Below are 17,707 nucleotides of genomic sequence, written 5' to 3' on the forward strand. Positions count from 1 at the left end.
ATGCCCTTGGGAATAACCTGGAGCATCTATCTGCTTTGGTGCTTGTAGAGGCAGTATGGTAAGTCTTTGCTGCAGGTTACTGACATGGTTGCTTGGAGAAGAAATCCATAGGACAGTTGCCGCCTGGACAATTGATGACTTTGCAGTGGTAGGTTTGCAATTTGGGCATCCAGTGCTTGGTATGATGGGTCATTCAAGATCAACCCCAAAGGCCCCTGGTCAGTCACCACCATGAAAAGTCATCCCCATGAAAGTGGGAGCAACTCTCTCAGTCTGAAAGTGTCATTGCCATGGATGCTAAGGATGGCCCACCCTAGAGAGTTAGATTTACCGTCTCAGGGAGTGAAGCTGAGGGACAAAGTGGGACATTTTTCAAATGGTGTGTCCACAGCTGGCCCAAAGGTATCTGAAACGCTAAGTGAACCTTCAGATGTGCACCTCCCTCACCCCAGGGTGAGTCAAGGCCCTCTTCCCCTTCCCTACATTAGCCCCTATGGTATCCAGCATCAGTGAATTTCCTGGAAGCCAATAAGTTGCAAGATCCGAGACAACATGGTTTTACCAAAGGTAAATCGTGCATTGAATTCTTTGACTGGGTTACCGGAGAATTCAATCATGGATGTTCTATAGACGTAATCTACTTAGATTTCAGCAAAGCTTTCGACACGGTTCCCCACAGGAGGCTCTTGAATAAACCTGACAGGCTGAAGATACGACCCGACGTGGTGAACTGGATTAGGAACTGGTTGACGGACAGACGCCAGAGAGTGGTGGTGTTACGACTGTGCTCCCCTCGCCCTCTGGTGGCCAGAACCGATGGCTGCTATGAACTGCCATAGACTGTCTTGCTGTTCCTATCCGGTCCAGACTTCAGCCCAGTCTAGTCCGGATCTTCCAGACTGCCAGACTTGCTTGCTTTGTTTGAACCTACACAGCACCCGTAGTTGCCTGGTGATTGCTGCTCCTGAGCTTCAGCTGCTTCTGGGCTTATTAGCCATTTTGAAACTCGCTGAACTTCCCTCAAATTCAGAAGTTTAAGAACTCAACTATAATACACCTCAACGGCAGATGTTTGGTCCGTCTAGTGGTTGGGCCATCCCTGGGTGTGTCTGGGGTATGAATCTAGAATAAATTGCTTTGCAAATTTAAAATTCCACTCAATGTGGAAACTCAAACGTGTGAAGCAATTCTTCCCGAGGGAAACATTTTGCAACCTGATACAATCAATGGTACTAAGCCACTTAGATTACTGCAATGGAATTTATGCGGGATGTAAAGAACAAACCTTAAAGAAACTTCAGACCGCTCAAAACATGGCAGCTAGAGTTATATTTGGAAAAACGTGATTTGAAAGTGCAAAACCCCTCTGCGAAAAACTACAGTGGCTCCCAATCAAAGAATGCATCGCCTTCAAAATCTGCACCCTGGTTCACAAAATCATCTACGGAGAAGCCCCGAGTTACATGACAGACTTGATCGACTTACCAATTAGAAATACATCCAAATCAACACGATCTTATCTAAATCTGCACTACCCAAGCTGCAAAGGACTTAAATACAAAACAACTTATGCATCTAGTTTTTCCTACATAAGCACAAAACTGTGGAACGCACTACCAAAAGCCTTGAAAACGACGTACAACCACCTAAACTTCCGGAAATCACTAAAAACCAACCTGTTTAAAAAGGTATAACCTACTGATCCAACTTAAATGCCTGATCTCTGCAACACAACCAAACTAAAGCACGTAATGGACATAACACAACTCTTCCGTTCTCCGATTCCCTAGTGTGGCTGTGCCACATGAACTTGATCTTACCACAACATCACCCTGTATTTGTTCACACCAGAGCCTGTAAGGCCTCTCTGGTACTATGTAAGCCACATGGAGCCTACAAATAGGTGGGAAAATGTGGGATACAAATGTAACAAATAAATAAATAAAACAGCAGCAGCATAAAATACTATTTGCTTGTCTTTGGAGTAGAGAGCTGCACGGCTTCCGTCCCCGTGGGAATCCCGCGGAACCCGCGGGATTCCCGCAGGGACGGAGGCAGTTCTTGCGGGGTTCCTGCGGGGATGGAAGCCGTTCTGCGGGGTTCCCGCGGGGACGGAGGCAGTTCCTGCGGGGTTCCCGCGGGGATGGAACCAGTTCTGTGGGCTTCCCGTGGAATTGTAAGCTCCACCTGCACCAGCCTCTCATCTACCGAATACCAATTTATTTGAGTGCTGTCTCCTCCTCCTCTTCTTCCTTGCTTTAACAGCATAAATGTGGAAAGTCTTCCATTAAGGAGGTGGTAGAGTCACAAATGATGATGGAATTCAAAAAGGCGTGGGATGAACACAGAGGATCTCTAATTAGAAAATGGAAGTTATAAAAAACCTAACCTTAAATGGCTGCATGTGTGTGGATGTGTCAAGTGACGCTTAGATGGCGACTCTGGCTGTGATGAACTAGGGCTGATACCTGGCAGACTTGTATGGTCTGTGTCTCATACATGGCAATCTGGTGTAGGATGGGCTGGAAAGGGCTTAGACAGCAACTTCAGTGGCTGGAACATAAGGACAGTGCTGGACAGACTTTTATGGTCTGTGTCCCACAAATGAGAACATGAATAGGCTGGAGTGGGCTTCGATGGCAACTCCAGCAGTTGGAACATAAGGATGGGGCCAGATAGACTTCTGTGGTCTTTGTTCCAGAAACACGAAAGAAAGACCATAATCAAGTATATAATATCACACTCGTTGATTTAATGATGAATTGATCATGAGTGTGACTATTGGCAGAGTGGATGGACCATTCAGGTCTATTTGCTGTCACTTACTATGTTACTATTAATCCTCTTTGCTACCAGGCTGGTGCACAGACCTCAGCTCTGACACAGGCACGAGAATCAGATGTCACCTGACCTACTGGCGCGTGCATGTGGCGCCCTCTCAGCACGGAGTGCAAGTGAATTGGAGACAAGTCTTACATGTGCGCACCAGAGTGTTCCAACTTCCAACTTCCGTTCCTTCCTTGCCTACAGTGCTGTGGCTCAAATCCAGAGAGAGACTGAGGGAGCTGACTGGAACTTTCTTTTATGTACTATTAAATTCTTACGGGGATGGGTTAAATTCTTACGGGGATGGGTGGGGATGGGTTAAATTCTTGCAGGGACGGGTGGGGACGGGTTGGGATGGTTTAAATTTTTGCGGGGATGGGTGGGGATGGGTAAGATTCCAGTGGGGATGGGTGGGGACGGGTAAGATTCCAGCGGGGATGGGTAAGATTTCTGTCCCCGTGCAACTCTCTACTTTGGAGTCTCTGAGAAGATAAAGAGTGGAGGAAATATAGGTAAATTCTCAAGGCTGCTCTCTGCTCAGTGGCTAACAACATGTGCATAGGTTTCAGACCCCATATAGGTTCAGGGAAAAAGGAAGGGCAAGGGGAGATACCAATCAGAAAGGTATGCTCACTACTCAGATTTCTTCCTACTGGTAAGGCCAGTTGACTTCTCTTGTCTCAGGCTCACCTCTCATGAATGTCCAGATCAGGAGGTTGTGGTTGCAGTGAAAGAGAGAAGGGGCTGGACAAGTGTGAGAGTGAGAGAGCTTTCAAATGAGTGTGACATGCTCCTAATGAGAGGCTTGGAGACCATGAGTGAGACAGCCTTCAAATGACTGTGACACATTCCTCATGAGTGAGGGAAGGGACTCACAGAATGTGAGAATGAGATAGCCTTCATATGAGTGTGAGACACACACACTTCCAGGGGCGTAGCCAGACACCCAATTTTGGGTGGGCTTGGGCCCAAGGTGGGTGTGCAGAAGAACTCCGCCTTGTCCCATTTGGCCTCTCTCCCTCTCTCGCCTGCATGCCATATGGTCTCTCAAACATCCCCCTCCCCCACATACCTTTTAAATAGCAGATTTTCACAGGCAGCGAGCAGCAACTAATACCAGTGCTTTTTTTGTGCCGGTACGCAACAGTATGGCGTACCGGCACCTTTTTCTCCTCCTGTCCTCCCCTCCCATTATTTCCAGCGATTCTCCGCCTCTCCCCTGCCCTCCCATCGACGTGCAGCGATTTTCCGTCCCTCCCCTGCCCTCACCTCTCCCATATCCAGCGATTCTTCGTCCCCCAGCCGTCCTCCTTCACTGCCTGCCAGCCAGCATCGGACTCAGAGGCGAACGGTGCAGGCAGCGATTGGCTGGCAGCGTCGTAGCTTCCCTCTGCAAGTCCCGCCTATGCGTAAACAGGAAGTTGTAGGCGGGACTTGCAGAGGGAAGCTACGACGCTGCCAGACAATCGCTGCCTGCACTGTTCGCCTCTGAGTCCGACGCTGGCTGGCAGGCAGTGAAAGAGGACAGCTGGGGGACGAAGAATCGCTGGATATGGGAGAGGTGAGAGCAGGGGAGAGACGGAGAATTGCTGCACGTCGATGGGAGGGCAGGGGAGAGGCGGAGAATCGCTGGAAATAATGGGAGGGAAGGGCAGGGAAGAGAGAATTGCTGGACATGGGATGGGAGGGAAGGGCAAGGGAGAGAGAATTGCTGGACATGGGATGGGAGGGAAGGGCAGGGGAGAGAGAATTGCTGGACATGGAATGGGAGGGAAGGGCAAGGGAGAGAGAATTGCTGGACATGGGATGGGAGGGAAGGGCAGGGAAGAGAGAATTGCTGGAAATCAATGGGATGGGAGGGAAGGGCAGGGGAGAGAGAATTGTTGGACATTGATAGGAGGGCAGGGATGAGATAATTGCTGGACATGGAGGGGAGAGAGGAGAATCGCTGGATGGGGAGGGGAGGACAGGGATGAGAGAATTGCTGGACATTGATAGGAGGGCAGGGATGAGATAATTGCTGGACATTGAGGGGAGAGAGGAGAATCGCTGGATGGGGAGGGGAGGACAGGGAAGTGAATTGCTGGACATGGATGAGAGGGGAGAGAGGAGACATGCTAGAAATGGATGGAGAGGAGAGCAGGAGATAGAGGAGAATTGCTGGACATGGATGGATGGAGGAGTTGGCTAGGAGAGAGGAGAAATGCTGACTTGGATGGAGGAGAGGGGAGAGAGAATTATTGCTTTATATGGATACAGAGGAGGGAAGAGAGATGAGAAATGCTGGACATGGATGGAGGGGAGGAGAGAGAAGTGCTGGACATGAATGGAGGGGAGGAAAGATGCACATGGACGGAGATGAGGGAAAGGGAAGAGGAGAAAAACTGCACATGGATGGAGAAAATAGGCAAAAGCTGGATCCATGTTATACCTCCTCCAGTCAATTCCATGGAGGAGGACCCAGCTTTTACTTATGGATGCAGGGCAACAAAAGAAGAAGAAAGGAGGAAAGTAAAGAAATAAATGGAAAGGAAGCCCTGGAAACGGAGTTAAGAGAACGGATAGAGAGCAGCAGAATCAGAGACTGGGACCAATATGGATAGAAAAACAAAGTCACCAGACAACAAAGGTAGAAAAAAATCATTTTATTTTCATTTTAGTGTTTGGAATTTGTCTTATTTTGCACTGGGTATACTGGAGCTGTAACAGCTTACAGAAATTATTTATAATGAAAAAAAATCACATTATTTTTTCTCCTATACTAGTATAATATTTTCAATGATGTCTGTTTATATGCTCCATGGCTGGTATAAGGGGTGTGGCTATAATAGGGGCGGTGCCATATGTGGTGACCCCACCCACAATGAGTACCGGCACCTTTTTTTCTACAAAAAAAGCACTGACTAATACATACCTCTTATGTTGGTCTCACAGCCTTCTCTCTGATGCAACTTCCTGTTTCCGCAAAGAGAGAGCCCTGTGTCCAAGTCCTTGCTCTGAAGGGAGCGAGACCTGTCTCCAAGCACCTGCCCTGAATAAAGAGCCTGTACCTGACTGCCACATCAGTCTGGAAGCCTGCCTTTGTATGAGTGCCTGTCCATAATATATAACACTAGTAAAAAAGCCCCGTTTCTGATGCAAATGAAATGGGGGCTAGCAATGTTTTCTTCTGTGTGCATGTGGGAGTGTGTGTGTCCCTGCCCTCTCTCCCCTCCCCCCTCTGAGTTCTTCACTGTTACAGAGCCAGCGATTTGATTTCGTGCTCTGCTGTTTTCCTTCACTGACTGTTTGTGTTACAGAGAGGGCGGGGCAGACACTCATGGGGAAACCGGATATCTCTCCCCCTTCACACTTCCGTCTGGAGGCTTCATAGAACGTTGGTGTTGCCTTTTATATAGAGAGATATTTTCTCCTAGTTAAATCCCTCTGTTGAGCGGAGTTTATTTGGGAAACCCTCTTGAACTGTGACAGTTCTGTAAGTGTAATACATTACCCCATCACTAGGGAGTTTATACTAAATTATATACTTGTTGGAATAACCAAGGGGTCCTTTTACAAAGGAGTGCTGAAAAATGGTTTTGGGAGTGTGTCGATCCATTTTTTTAGCACGCCTGTAAAAAAAGACCTTTTTTTTCCCCCGAAAATGGACGTGCAGAAAAATCAAATTTGCCGCGTGTCCATTTTGGGTCTGAGACCTTACCACCACCCATTGACCTAGTGGTAAAGAATACGGGTGGTAATGACCTACGCGCATCAAATGCCACTTGGCGTGCATCCGTTATGCGGGTCCGAAAATAAAAAATATTTTTTTCAGATGCGTGTATCGGACGTGCGCCAAAAATGAAATTACTGCAAGAGCCACGCGGTAGTCAGGCGGTATCTCCGTTTTGGAGCTCATTGGGCACACGTAGATGCTTACACAGCTTCGTAAAAGGGTCAATGTTAAACTTCTGATAAGTGTGACACACTCCTAATGGGTAAGAGAGAAGGGGCTCACAGATTGAGTCTTCAAATACGTGTGATACATTCCTGTTGAGTAAGACTTGGCGTCTTCGCTTGCATAGAGAACAACCGATCAGTCTGCATTAGGGGATCTCCTGGTTCAACAATGATTTTCCATGTGGTGTATTGATCTCTGGGTTTCAAGGAAGCTGAAACAGAACCTTCTCACCTTTCACCTTGCCTCTCTGCAAGCTAGTTTCCTGTGATCTCTATTCAGAGACACACAGAAGCCCTTTCACTAAGCCGCGTCGGCGCCTACGCTCAACCAACGTCTGCCAAATTGGAGTTACCGCCTGATTACTGCATTGCCCCTGCGGTAATTTCAATTTTGGCGCCCGTCCGCTACGTACCTCCGAAAAATATTTTTTATTTTTTGGCGCGCGGTAGCTACGCGCGTCAAGTGGCATTTGACACGTGTAGACCATTACCGCCCGGTTACTGCATGAGACTTTACCACTAGGTCAACGGCTTGCGGTAAGGTGTCAGACCCAAAATGGATGCGCGGCAATTTTCACTTTGCCGCAAATCCATTTTTGGCAAAAAAAAAAAAAAAGGCATTTTTTGTAGGTGAGCAAGTGCAAAGTGATGCATGTGGGAAAGAGGAACCCGAATTATAGTTACGTCATGCAAGGTTCCACGTTAGGAGTCACCGACCAAGAAAGGGATCTAGGTGTCGTCGTTGAAACCTTCTGCTCAGTGTGCTGCTGCGGCTAAGAAAGCAAATAGAATGTTAGGTATTATTAGGAAAGGAATGGAAAACAAAAATGAGGATGTTATAATGCCTTTGTATCGCTCCATGGTGCGACCGCACCTCGAATATTGTGTTCAATTCTGGTCGCCGCATCTCAAAAAAGATATAGTGGAATTAGAAAAGGAGCAGAGAAGGGCGACGAAAATAATAAAGGGGTTGGGACGACTTCCCTATGAGGAAAGGCTAAAGCGGCTAGGGCTCTTCAGCTTGGAGAAAAGGCGGCTAAGGGGAGATATGATAGAGGTCTATAAAATAATGAGTGGAGTTGAACGGGTAGATGTGAAGCGTCTGTTTATGCTTTCCAAAAATACTAGGACTAGGGCCATGCGATGAAGCTACAATGTAGTAAATTTAAAACAAATCAGAGAAAATGTTTCTTCATTCAATGTGTAATTAAACTCTGGAATTCGTTGCGAGAGAATGTGGTAAAGGTGGTTAGCTTAGCGGAGTGTACAAAAGGTTTGGATGGCTTTCTAAAGGAAAAGTCCATAGACCATTATTAAATGGGCTTGGGGAAAATCCACTATTTCTGGGATAAGCAGTATAAAATGTTTTGTACTTTTTTGGGATCCTGCCAGGTATTTGTGACCTGGATTGGCCACTGTTGGAAACAGGATGCTGGGCTTGATGGACCTTTGGTCTTTCCCAGTATGGCAATACTTATGTACTAAAAATTCTGCGCACGCTCAAAACACACGTCTACACCATTTTTCAGCGCACCTTAGTAAAAGGACCCCACAGAGATGTCAAGGGAGAGCAATTTTAAATGGTAAATTTTGGCCTACCTCCCAAACCAGCTCATGCCCTGCCCCCCCCCCCCCCCCCCCCCACTCCTTCTGCAACACTTCTCTGTCAGCAGTTCCTCCCTGAATCGCTTCAGATTTGGCTGCCTACAGTTCCTGCCTGTTAATCTTGCAGTAGGAAGCGTTGGCAGTGAGATCTGCAGCTGCTTGTGGTCATGTACAAACAAAAGAAAAACTGACTGGCTGGGTTCTGAGACTCCCACCAAAGTCTTCCACTCAGTGGAGGAGACTAAATATTTCTTTCTGATCCTATTTAAATGCAACAATCGCCTCTTCCATTACAAATCCAGCCACATCCATTATCTTTCAAAGGGAAGGTTCTGAACCGTGATTTCATTTGTCAACTGCTTCAAATTATTTTCATTAACATGTAGGTGCTGTATAAAAACCTGTATATATAAACTACTAAAAATAGAAGGTATGTGTCAAACCTTATATTCTTTCCAAAAATACTAGGGGTACGTGATGAAGCTACAAAGTAGTAAATTTAAAACGAATTGGAGAAATGTTTTCTTCACTCAACGTGTAACTCTGGAATTCATTGCCAGAGAATGTGGTAAAGCCGGTTAGCTTAGCGGGGCTTAAAAAAAGATTTGGACAGCTTGGTAAAGGAAAAGTCCAAGGACCATTCTTAAAATGACTAGGGGAAAATCCACTTCTTATTTTTGGAATAAGCAGCATAAAATGTATTGAACTTTTCTGGGATCTTGCCAGGTATTTGTGACCTGGCTTGGCCACTGTTGGAAACAGGATGCTGGGCTTGATTTGGTCTGTCCCAGCCACACAGGTCTCTGCCCCCCACCCCCACACCCACCCAGTCCCTCCAAATGACACACTGATTACTATTTATAACAAATTACTACTCTACCTATGAAAAGTCCGGGCAAATCAATTAAAGTGCAGACAGCCCGCTCAGCAGCTTCAAATTACACAAAAGCCTTCACACATCCCCCCCACCCCCTTCCACCACAGATGAAACAGGAACTAAGCTCTTGCTCTCTCATTTCCTGTGGGCATCATGGCTGCTGCAAACCCTGCTGAGAGTCTGCAGGATGAGGCTTCTTGCTCTATCTGTCTGGATTATTTTACAGACCCAGTGATCTTAGACTGTGGTCACAACTTCTGTCGCTCCTGTATCACTCAGTCCTGGGAGGGGAGAGGCGCAAACTTCCCCTGTCCCCAATGCAGGAGAAACTCTCAGACAAGGAAGCTCAGGCCTAACAGGCAGCTGGCAAATATCACAGAAATAGCAAAAACGCTTTCTCAGTTCTCGGTGAGACCAAAAGAGGAGGATCAACTGGAAAAGCCTGAAGATAAACTGAAGTTGTTTCATGAAGAGGAGGATATGAAGAAATACAAGGTGTGTCTCAGTATGTTTTGTTTGTTTATTTATTGGGATTTATTAACTACCTTTATGAAGCGATTCACAGTGTGTCCTGGGGTCACAGATCTGACACTATGATCCTTATAGAGGAGGCTGTGCAGGAATACAAGGTGTGTGGCAGTAGCCTAGTGATTGCAGACTTTGATCCTAGGGAACTGGGTTCAATTCCCACTGCAGCTCCTTGTGACTCTGGGCAAGTCACTTAACCCTCCGATGCCCCAGGTACAAAATAAATACCTGAATATATGTAAACCGCTTTGAATGTAGTTGCAAAAACCGCAGAAAAGCAGTATATCAAGTCCCATTTCCCTTTCCCTGGGTCAAATGGAGTGGAGCAGACCTGGGGAACTAGGTTCAGTTCTTTCTGCAACTCTGTGTGACCCTGGTTAAGTCACTTAACCCGCCACTGCTCCAGGTACAATATAATACTAAATTGTGAGCCCATTAGGGACAGTACCAGAAAAAGAAAATCCGCATTGAGCCTGCCATGTGTGGGAAAGCGCGGGGTACAAATGTAATAAATAAAATTGTAAATGACTTAGGTCTAGGTGGTATATAAATACTGAAAACAAAATAAATATGTTCTGGTGTTGCCCCATTTTGGAAACAGTTATTTGCTTAGGTTTCAAGAATGTGAAACTGTACATGTTCGGTCAATGTTTTTCTCTTGTTTACAAATTTTGTTTTCTTCCTTAGCCCTGGTTTATCGGGGTTTTTTTGGTTTTTTTTTTTGCAAAGGGCTGTCTTGATGGCTGAAAAGACTGTTTCCATTTGGGAACCTTTTTTGCATCACTATACTTGCTTATTAAATTTATGATTACATTATTTAACTCGCTGGCAGAGACACTCTCTTAGTTCAGTGTATTGTTATGGTTTTCGGGGGGGGGGGGGGGGGGAAGGGGTGGGCAGATAGTTTCATAAAACTTGTTGGTCATGTATTCAGAATTTTTGTGCTATGTTTACTTCGTGCTTGATGACCAATAAACATTTAAACATAGAGTCCAGTCCTATGTGGATAAGTGCCCTATCTGAATTCTCACCCACATTATGTTCTTGTAGACCATCCTGGCGCTGTTTGAATAATGGAAAGATAGAGCATAGAGTGTTCTGCCTAAATTTATAGCAAGGTGGCACTATTTAGCTGCTAGCTGGACAGCACTGAATATGTAATAAATTTAAATACTTCAGTTGGGGTTTAAAAAACTGTTGATTACAGCTTTTGAATATTGAACTGGTACTTAATTTTCTGGTCACCGTATCTCAAGAAAGATATAGTGGAAGTAGAAAAGGTTCAAAGAAGAGCGACCAAAACGATAAAGGGGAGGGAATTCCTCTCCTATGAGGAAAGGCTAAAGAGGTTAGGGCTCTTCAGCTTGGAAAAGAGATGGATGAGGGGAGATACGATCGGAGGTCTACAAAATCCCGAGTGGTGTAGATCTACATCGATTTTTATCTCATTCCAAAAGTACAAAGACTAGGGGACGCACGAGGAAATTACATGGAACTATTTTAAAAACAAATAGGAGGAAATATTTTTTCACTCAACGAATAGTTAAGCTCTGGAACTCTTTGCCAGAGGATGTGGTAACAGCGCTTAGCGTATCTGGGTTTTAAAAAGGTTTGGGCAAGTTCCTGGAAGAAAAGTTCATAGTCTGCTATTGAGACAGACATGGGAAGCAACCGCTTGCCCTGGAATTTTTAGTATGGAATGTTGCCATGATTTGGGTTTCAGCCAGGTACTGTTTGGAAAACAGGATACTGTGCTAGATGGACCATTGGTCTGACCCAGTATGGCTACTCTTATGTTCTTATGAGTTAGTTAGCAGTAGCACACATCATTACGGCTTTGACCCTGTGACTATTCAGGCATCTTCAATAACCATTCAGAATCCAATCATCTCGTTTTAAAATAATAATGACATTCTAACCAAAGATGTTTTAACGTTCACAGGAAAAAGTTAAAATGCACCTGGAGCCTTTGAGAAAGAAGCTGAAAGAACTTCTCAAGTTTAAACGTCTTGAAGAGAAGAAAGCTGAAGAGCTGAAGGTGAGTGTCTGTCTCCTTCTGAGCCAGTTTCTGCAGGGACTTTGTCTCACTCCATTAGTTCTCTGAATCATATCAATAACAGAATAATAACATTCACTCAACTTGTAATTAAACTCTGGAATTTGTTGCCAGAGAATGTGGTAAAAGCAGTTAGCTTAGCAGGGTTTTAAAAAAAGGTTTGAATAATTTCCTTAAAACAACGTTCGTAAGCCATTATTAAAATGGTCTTGGGAAAATCCACAGTTTATTTCTAGGGTAAGTAGTATAAAATCTGGGATCTTGCCAGGTACTTGTGACCTGGATTGGCCACAGTTGGAAACAAGATGCTAGGCTTGATGGTCTTTTGGTCTGTCCCAGTATGGCAGTGCTTATGTTTTTATGTTAATCTGCCTATATTTGCCATATGAAAAATATTTCTTGGTCCCTTATTACATAGTAGATGACGGCAGAAAAAGACCTGCACGGTCCATCTAGTCTGCCCAACAAGATAAACTCATATGTGCTACTTCTTGTGTATACCTTACCTTGATTTGTATCAGCCATTTTCAGGACACAGACCGTAGAAGTCTTGCCCAGAACTAGCCCCACCACCCAATCTCGGCTAAGCTTCTGAGGATCCATTCCTTCTGCACAGGATTCCTTTATGTTTATCCCACGCATGCTTGAATTCCGCTACCGTTTTCCTCTCCACCACTTCCCGCGGGAGGGCATTCCAAGTATCTACCACTCTCTCCATGAAAAAATACTTCCTGACATTTTTCTTGAGTCTGCCCCCCTTCACTCTCATATCATGTCCTCTCGTTCTACCGCCCTCCCATCTCCGGAAAAGGTTCGTTTGCGGATTAATACCTTTCAAATATTTGAACGTCTGTATCATATCACCCTTGTTTCTCCTTTCCTCCAGGGTATACATGTTCAGGTCCGCAAGTCTCTCCTCATATGTCTTGTAACGCAAATCCCATATCATTCTCGTAGCTTTTCTTTGCACCGCTTCCATTTTTTTTACATCCTTAGCAAGGTACGGCTTCCAGAACTGAACACAATACTCCAGGTGGGGCCTCACCAACGACTTATACAGGGGCATCAACACCTCTTTTCTTCTGCTGGTCACACCTCTCTATACAGCCTAGCAACCTTCTGGCTACGGGCACCGCCTTGTCACACTGTTTTGTCGCCTTCAGATCCTCAGATACTATCACCCCAAGATCCCTCTCCCCGTCGGTAACTATCAGACTCTCCCCGCCTAACACATATTTCTCCCGTGGATTTCTACTCCCTAAGTGCATCACTTTGCATTTCTTTGCATTGAATTTTAATTGCCAAACCTTAGACCATTCTTCTAGTTTCCGCAGATCCTTTTTCATGTTTTCCACTCCCTCCCTGGTGTCCACTCTGTTACAACCCTGGTGTCCACTCTGTTACAAATCTAGTATCGTCCCCAAAAAGGCAAACTTTACCTTCTAACCCTTCAGCAATGTCACTCACAAATATATTGAACAGAATCGGTCCCAGCACCGATCCCTGAGGCACTCCACTACTCACCTTCCCCTCCTCCGAGCGAATTCCATTCACCACCACCCTCTGGTTTCTGTCCGTCAACCAGTTCCTAATCCAGTTCACCACTTCAGGTCCTATCTTCAGCCTGTCCAGTTTATTCAAGAGCCTCCTGTGGGGAACCATGTCAAAAGCTTTGCTGAAACCTAAGTAGATTACGTCCATAGCACGTCCTTGATTCAATTCTCCAGTCACCGAGCCAAAGAATTCAATGAGATTCGTTTGACACGAATTCCCTTTGGTAAAACCATGTTGTTTCGGATCTTGCAACTTATTGGCTTCCAGGAAATTCACTATCCTGTCCTTTAGCATCGCTTGCATTACTTTTCCAATAACCGAAGTGAGGCTTACCGGCCTGTAGTTTCCAGCTTCTTCCCTATCACCACTTTTGTGAAGAGGGACCACCTCCGCCGTTCTCCTATCGCACGGAACCTCTCCCGTCTCCAAGGATTTATTAAACAAATCTTTAAGAGGACCGGCCAGAACCTCTCTGAGCTCCCTCAATATCCTGGGGTGGATCTCGTCCGGTCCCATGGCTTTGTCCGCCTTTAGGTTTCCTAGTTGTTCATACACGCTCTCTTCCGTGAACGGTGCTAAATCCACTCCACTCTCACATGTACTTTTGTCAGTCCATCTCGGTCCTTCTCCAGGATTTTCTTCTGTGAAAACAGAACAAAAGTATCTATTTAGCAAATTTGCCTTTTCTTCATCATTTTCTACATAGTGGTTTGCAGCATCTTTCAGTCTCACAATAAATAAATAAAATAAGAAAAAGAAACATGGACTGATCTCCTTATTATAAGAATTATTCTTAGAATTTGATGTATGAGTGGGATGTTTGTATGATAGAGTATGGTGTGTATGTTGAAAATTTTTTTTAAATATTGGATCAGCATAGTGAGTGAGATTTTTTTTTCAAGATTATAAAGGTTAAAAGTAACTTAATAAAGATTGGTGATATAAAGAATAATAGTTTGAGAATTTGTATAATATACTAAGTACAACTAGTAAGTGCAAGTATACCCAAGGAATAACGGTGATTTTTTTGTATATAGATGCAATGGTGGCTTCAGGCCATTAGGTGGAGTAGTTGAGGAGTTAGAGGCACCATCAGGCCACCATCATCTGCTGAATGGAGATGAATTGAGTACCCAGTGCTAGAGAGGGCCTAGACATGCTCAGGCAAGACCTAACCTAGGCCTCCAAGCAGTCTGTAGATCTGTGCTGCCCCATGGGTCAACACGCTTGATGTGGTGGGCAACGCCAGCGGCAGAGTCAGCGCCAGTGGGTGGAGCCTTATGCAACTGCACTGTCCAAGGAGGATTTGGTAACACGGTACTCAGTGCCCACCTTCATTGTCAGTGCGTCGGCAAGCTCAGTGTGAAGGGCAGCGCTGGATGTGCAGACACTTCAAACGACGCTGCTCCTCCGTCCCTGAGGAAGAACCAAGCACAGGCAACACCACCGGCTAAGACAAGTGGAACCGAGACAAGGCCTTGGGTAGAAAGGACAGGACTGTATGTAACACCACTTGACCCTTACAGAACTCCAAAGACAGTGACCTATAAGACAGCATCTGTAACTCAAAGACTCGCCTAGCCGATGCTACAGCTACCAAAAAAACACCGTCTTGAGCGTGAAATCCTTCACCATACAGGAAGACAAAGGCTGGAAGGGAGGCTTCGTAAGGACCGAGAGCACCAAATTAAGATCCCAACTAGGAAAGTCGAACCGACAGGGAAGACAAAGGAGGTTCGTACCCTGCAAAAACCTTACCACGTTCGGATGGCTCACTAGTGACATCCCGTGAACTCGCCCTCGAAAACAAATGCACTGTCTGAAGAAGCTGCAGTGGCGTGTAGTTGCCATGGAGATAAGCCACCCAGCCAGGCCAGAGGCCTGCCTTTTTAACTAAGAAGAACCAAACAGAGAACTTTGCAGACCAGGGCTGTCACATAATTATGAGTACTAGAGACATGGTAAAAGGAAAGAATTCTTTAAAAATATCAGCTTATGTGAACCATGTGGCTGTGCTGATGGGAGCAAGTTGTTGCACCTTGAGCACTGCAGTGGATATCACGGTAAACTTGGCGTATATATCATACATTAGAGGAAAACTTATACAGAAAATATATAGCACTTTTTGTACAACTTGCTGTTCATCTTTTATCCCACATTTTCTTAGCTTGTGTCAAGGCTGATTGATGGCTAGACTGGATGGGTCATATGGCCTTTATCTGCTGTATGTTTCTAAAACAACTTATTTCAAGGTTACTTGTTTCACGTTTGCAAAAAAGCAGAAGTTGGAACTTGGTGACAGACGAAAGGCAGGATGTTCCTAGCCGACCACAAGAAGCCATGATATTGGAAAATAGCCTTAGCTATGCTTTGTACATGACACATTGACTGAGAATAGACAAATCTAAATCCATCCATTTCTGCTCACTTAGCGTTAGGTTTATCCTGATCCATGTTAAGTCTTAAATAACCCTTATCCAGGTTCCACTCTTAAATAAACTCCCATGAAGCTCATCTAATGTGATCATGTCTTATCTGTATCTTGTGAAAATTCTAGAATACAGTTTTGGATTCTGGTGACAAAAGGCTCAGCAGGGCTTTGATAACCAGGGCCAGTGTAATCATAGGAGAAGTAGGTGGCCACCGAGAACAGGGCAGAGCTGCAGGCTGAAGAAAATGTGGATGACGGGGGGGGGGGGGGGGGGGGGGGGACAGACCAAAGGTCCATCAAGCCCAGCATCCTGTTTCCAACAGTGGCCAATCCAGGTCACAAATACCTGGCAAGATCCCAAAAAAGTACAAAACATTTTATGCTGCTTATCCCAGAAATAAGCAGTGGATTTTCCCCAAGTCCATTTTAATAATGGTCTATGGACTTTTCCTTTAGAAAGCCGTCCAATCCTTTTTAAAACCCTGCAAAGCTAACCGCCTTTACCACATTCTCTGGCAATGAATTCTAGAGTTTAATTACACGTTGAGTGAAGAACAAATTTCTCTGATTTGTTTTAAATTTACTACTTTGTAGCTTCATTGCATGCCCCCTAGTCCTAGCAAACAGGGCCAGATACTGGAAGGGGAAAGAGGAGCTAGATGCATAGATACTGGGAGCGGGAGGGAATGGGAGAAGCAGGAAGCACATTCTGGGGAAGAGAGAAATGCAAGGTTGGTTGGGGTAAGAATAGGAAAGGAAGGAGACCTCTGCTCACTTAGAATTAAGATATGTGTGCAACAGTGGTACTGGGCTAGGCGAAGATGGAGAGAGAGGGAGATGTTGGGCAAGGGATGGCGGAAAGAGGGAAAGGGGTATGCTGCTGGACAGAGTGAGAGGAGAGAGGGAGTTACTGGGGGGATGGGAGAGAGGAGGGAGGCTGTGTTGGTCTGGGGTCAGGGAGCACAAGACTGAAGAGTCACCTAGTGTGTTCAGTACCCTTGCATCAGTCTTGCTAGTAATAATAGAGATTTCTTATTCATTGCAGGACCTGAATCCAGAGCTCTGGGCAACCAAAACTGAGAATTCTCTCTCTCTCTCCTTGTTCAAACCAGAGCGAGACAGAGATCAAGAGACAGAAAGCTGAGACTGATTTTGAGGAGCTGCACCAGTTTCTGAATGAGCAGAAGCAGATTCTTCTCCGGAGACTGGAGGAAGAAGAGAAGAAGATTGCTCAGAGAATCGGGGAAAATGTGACCCTGCTAGAAGGGCAAAGCTCCTCCCTCACACAACTGATATCCGAGATAGAGGAGAAGAGGGAATTACTGAAGGTGACATTAACAAATATATTTCTGAGGGACTTACACATCTTAAGGAATAAGGGAATTCAAGTAGCAGATCAAAAGTGTCATAAAATAACCGTGGCCATTTTTCAAAAGCCCCCTCCCATAACATCCCTTTTTTATAGCCCCTTCCCATCCACAACATCCCTATTTTTTTTAACAGCCACCCATAGCATGCCCCCCCTTTTTTTTTACAGCTGCTCTCTCCTGCTCCCCCCCTTTTTTTTTTTACAGCCCCTTCCTCCAGACACCCCCACACTCACCTGAGGTAGGAGGAGTATGAGCTGCAGCGAGAGTACCTCTTCAGGGCCAGTGCTGCCGCCGCTCTCTTGCTGGTGCCATGCTTTTTCAAAACGCCACCGAGACTTCAAGTGATAGTCTCACGAGATTACCACTTGAAGTCTCGGTGGCCGTTTTGAAAAAGCATGGCACCAGCAAGAGAGTGGCGACAGCAGTGGGGCAGGAAAGAGGGGGGTTCTTTTCTACCCCCGAAGAGGCCACTAGACCACCACCAGGGAATGCAGAGGTAGGCCGGGCAGAGAGTTGGGTGA

The 17,707-nt window shown here is 45.5% G+C and overlaps 1 protein-coding gene across 1 annotated transcript in view; it reads left to right on the forward strand.

Annotated features, from left to right (window-relative positions):
• LOC115464350 overlaps nt 1-17,707 on the forward strand; it is a 120,526-nt gene that overhangs the window by 88,260 nt on the left and 14,559 nt on the right. Inside the window, exons 9-11 of the mRNA XM_030194738.1 lie at nt 9,372-9,742; nt 11,718-11,813; nt 16,929-17,144. Coding sequence (XP_030050598.1) covers nt 9,372-9,742; nt 11,718-11,813; nt 16,929-17,144 — 683 coding nt within the window. The remainder of the gene's footprint in view (nt 1-9,371; nt 9,743-11,717; nt 11,814-16,928; nt 17,145-17,707) is intronic.

This window comes from Microcaecilia unicolor, chromosome 3, assembly GCF_901765095.1.
Source record: "Microcaecilia unicolor chromosome 3, aMicUni1.1, whole genome shotgun sequence".
Classification (NCBI taxonomy): Eukaryota; Metazoa; Chordata; class Amphibia; order Gymnophiona; family Siphonopidae; genus Microcaecilia; species Microcaecilia unicolor.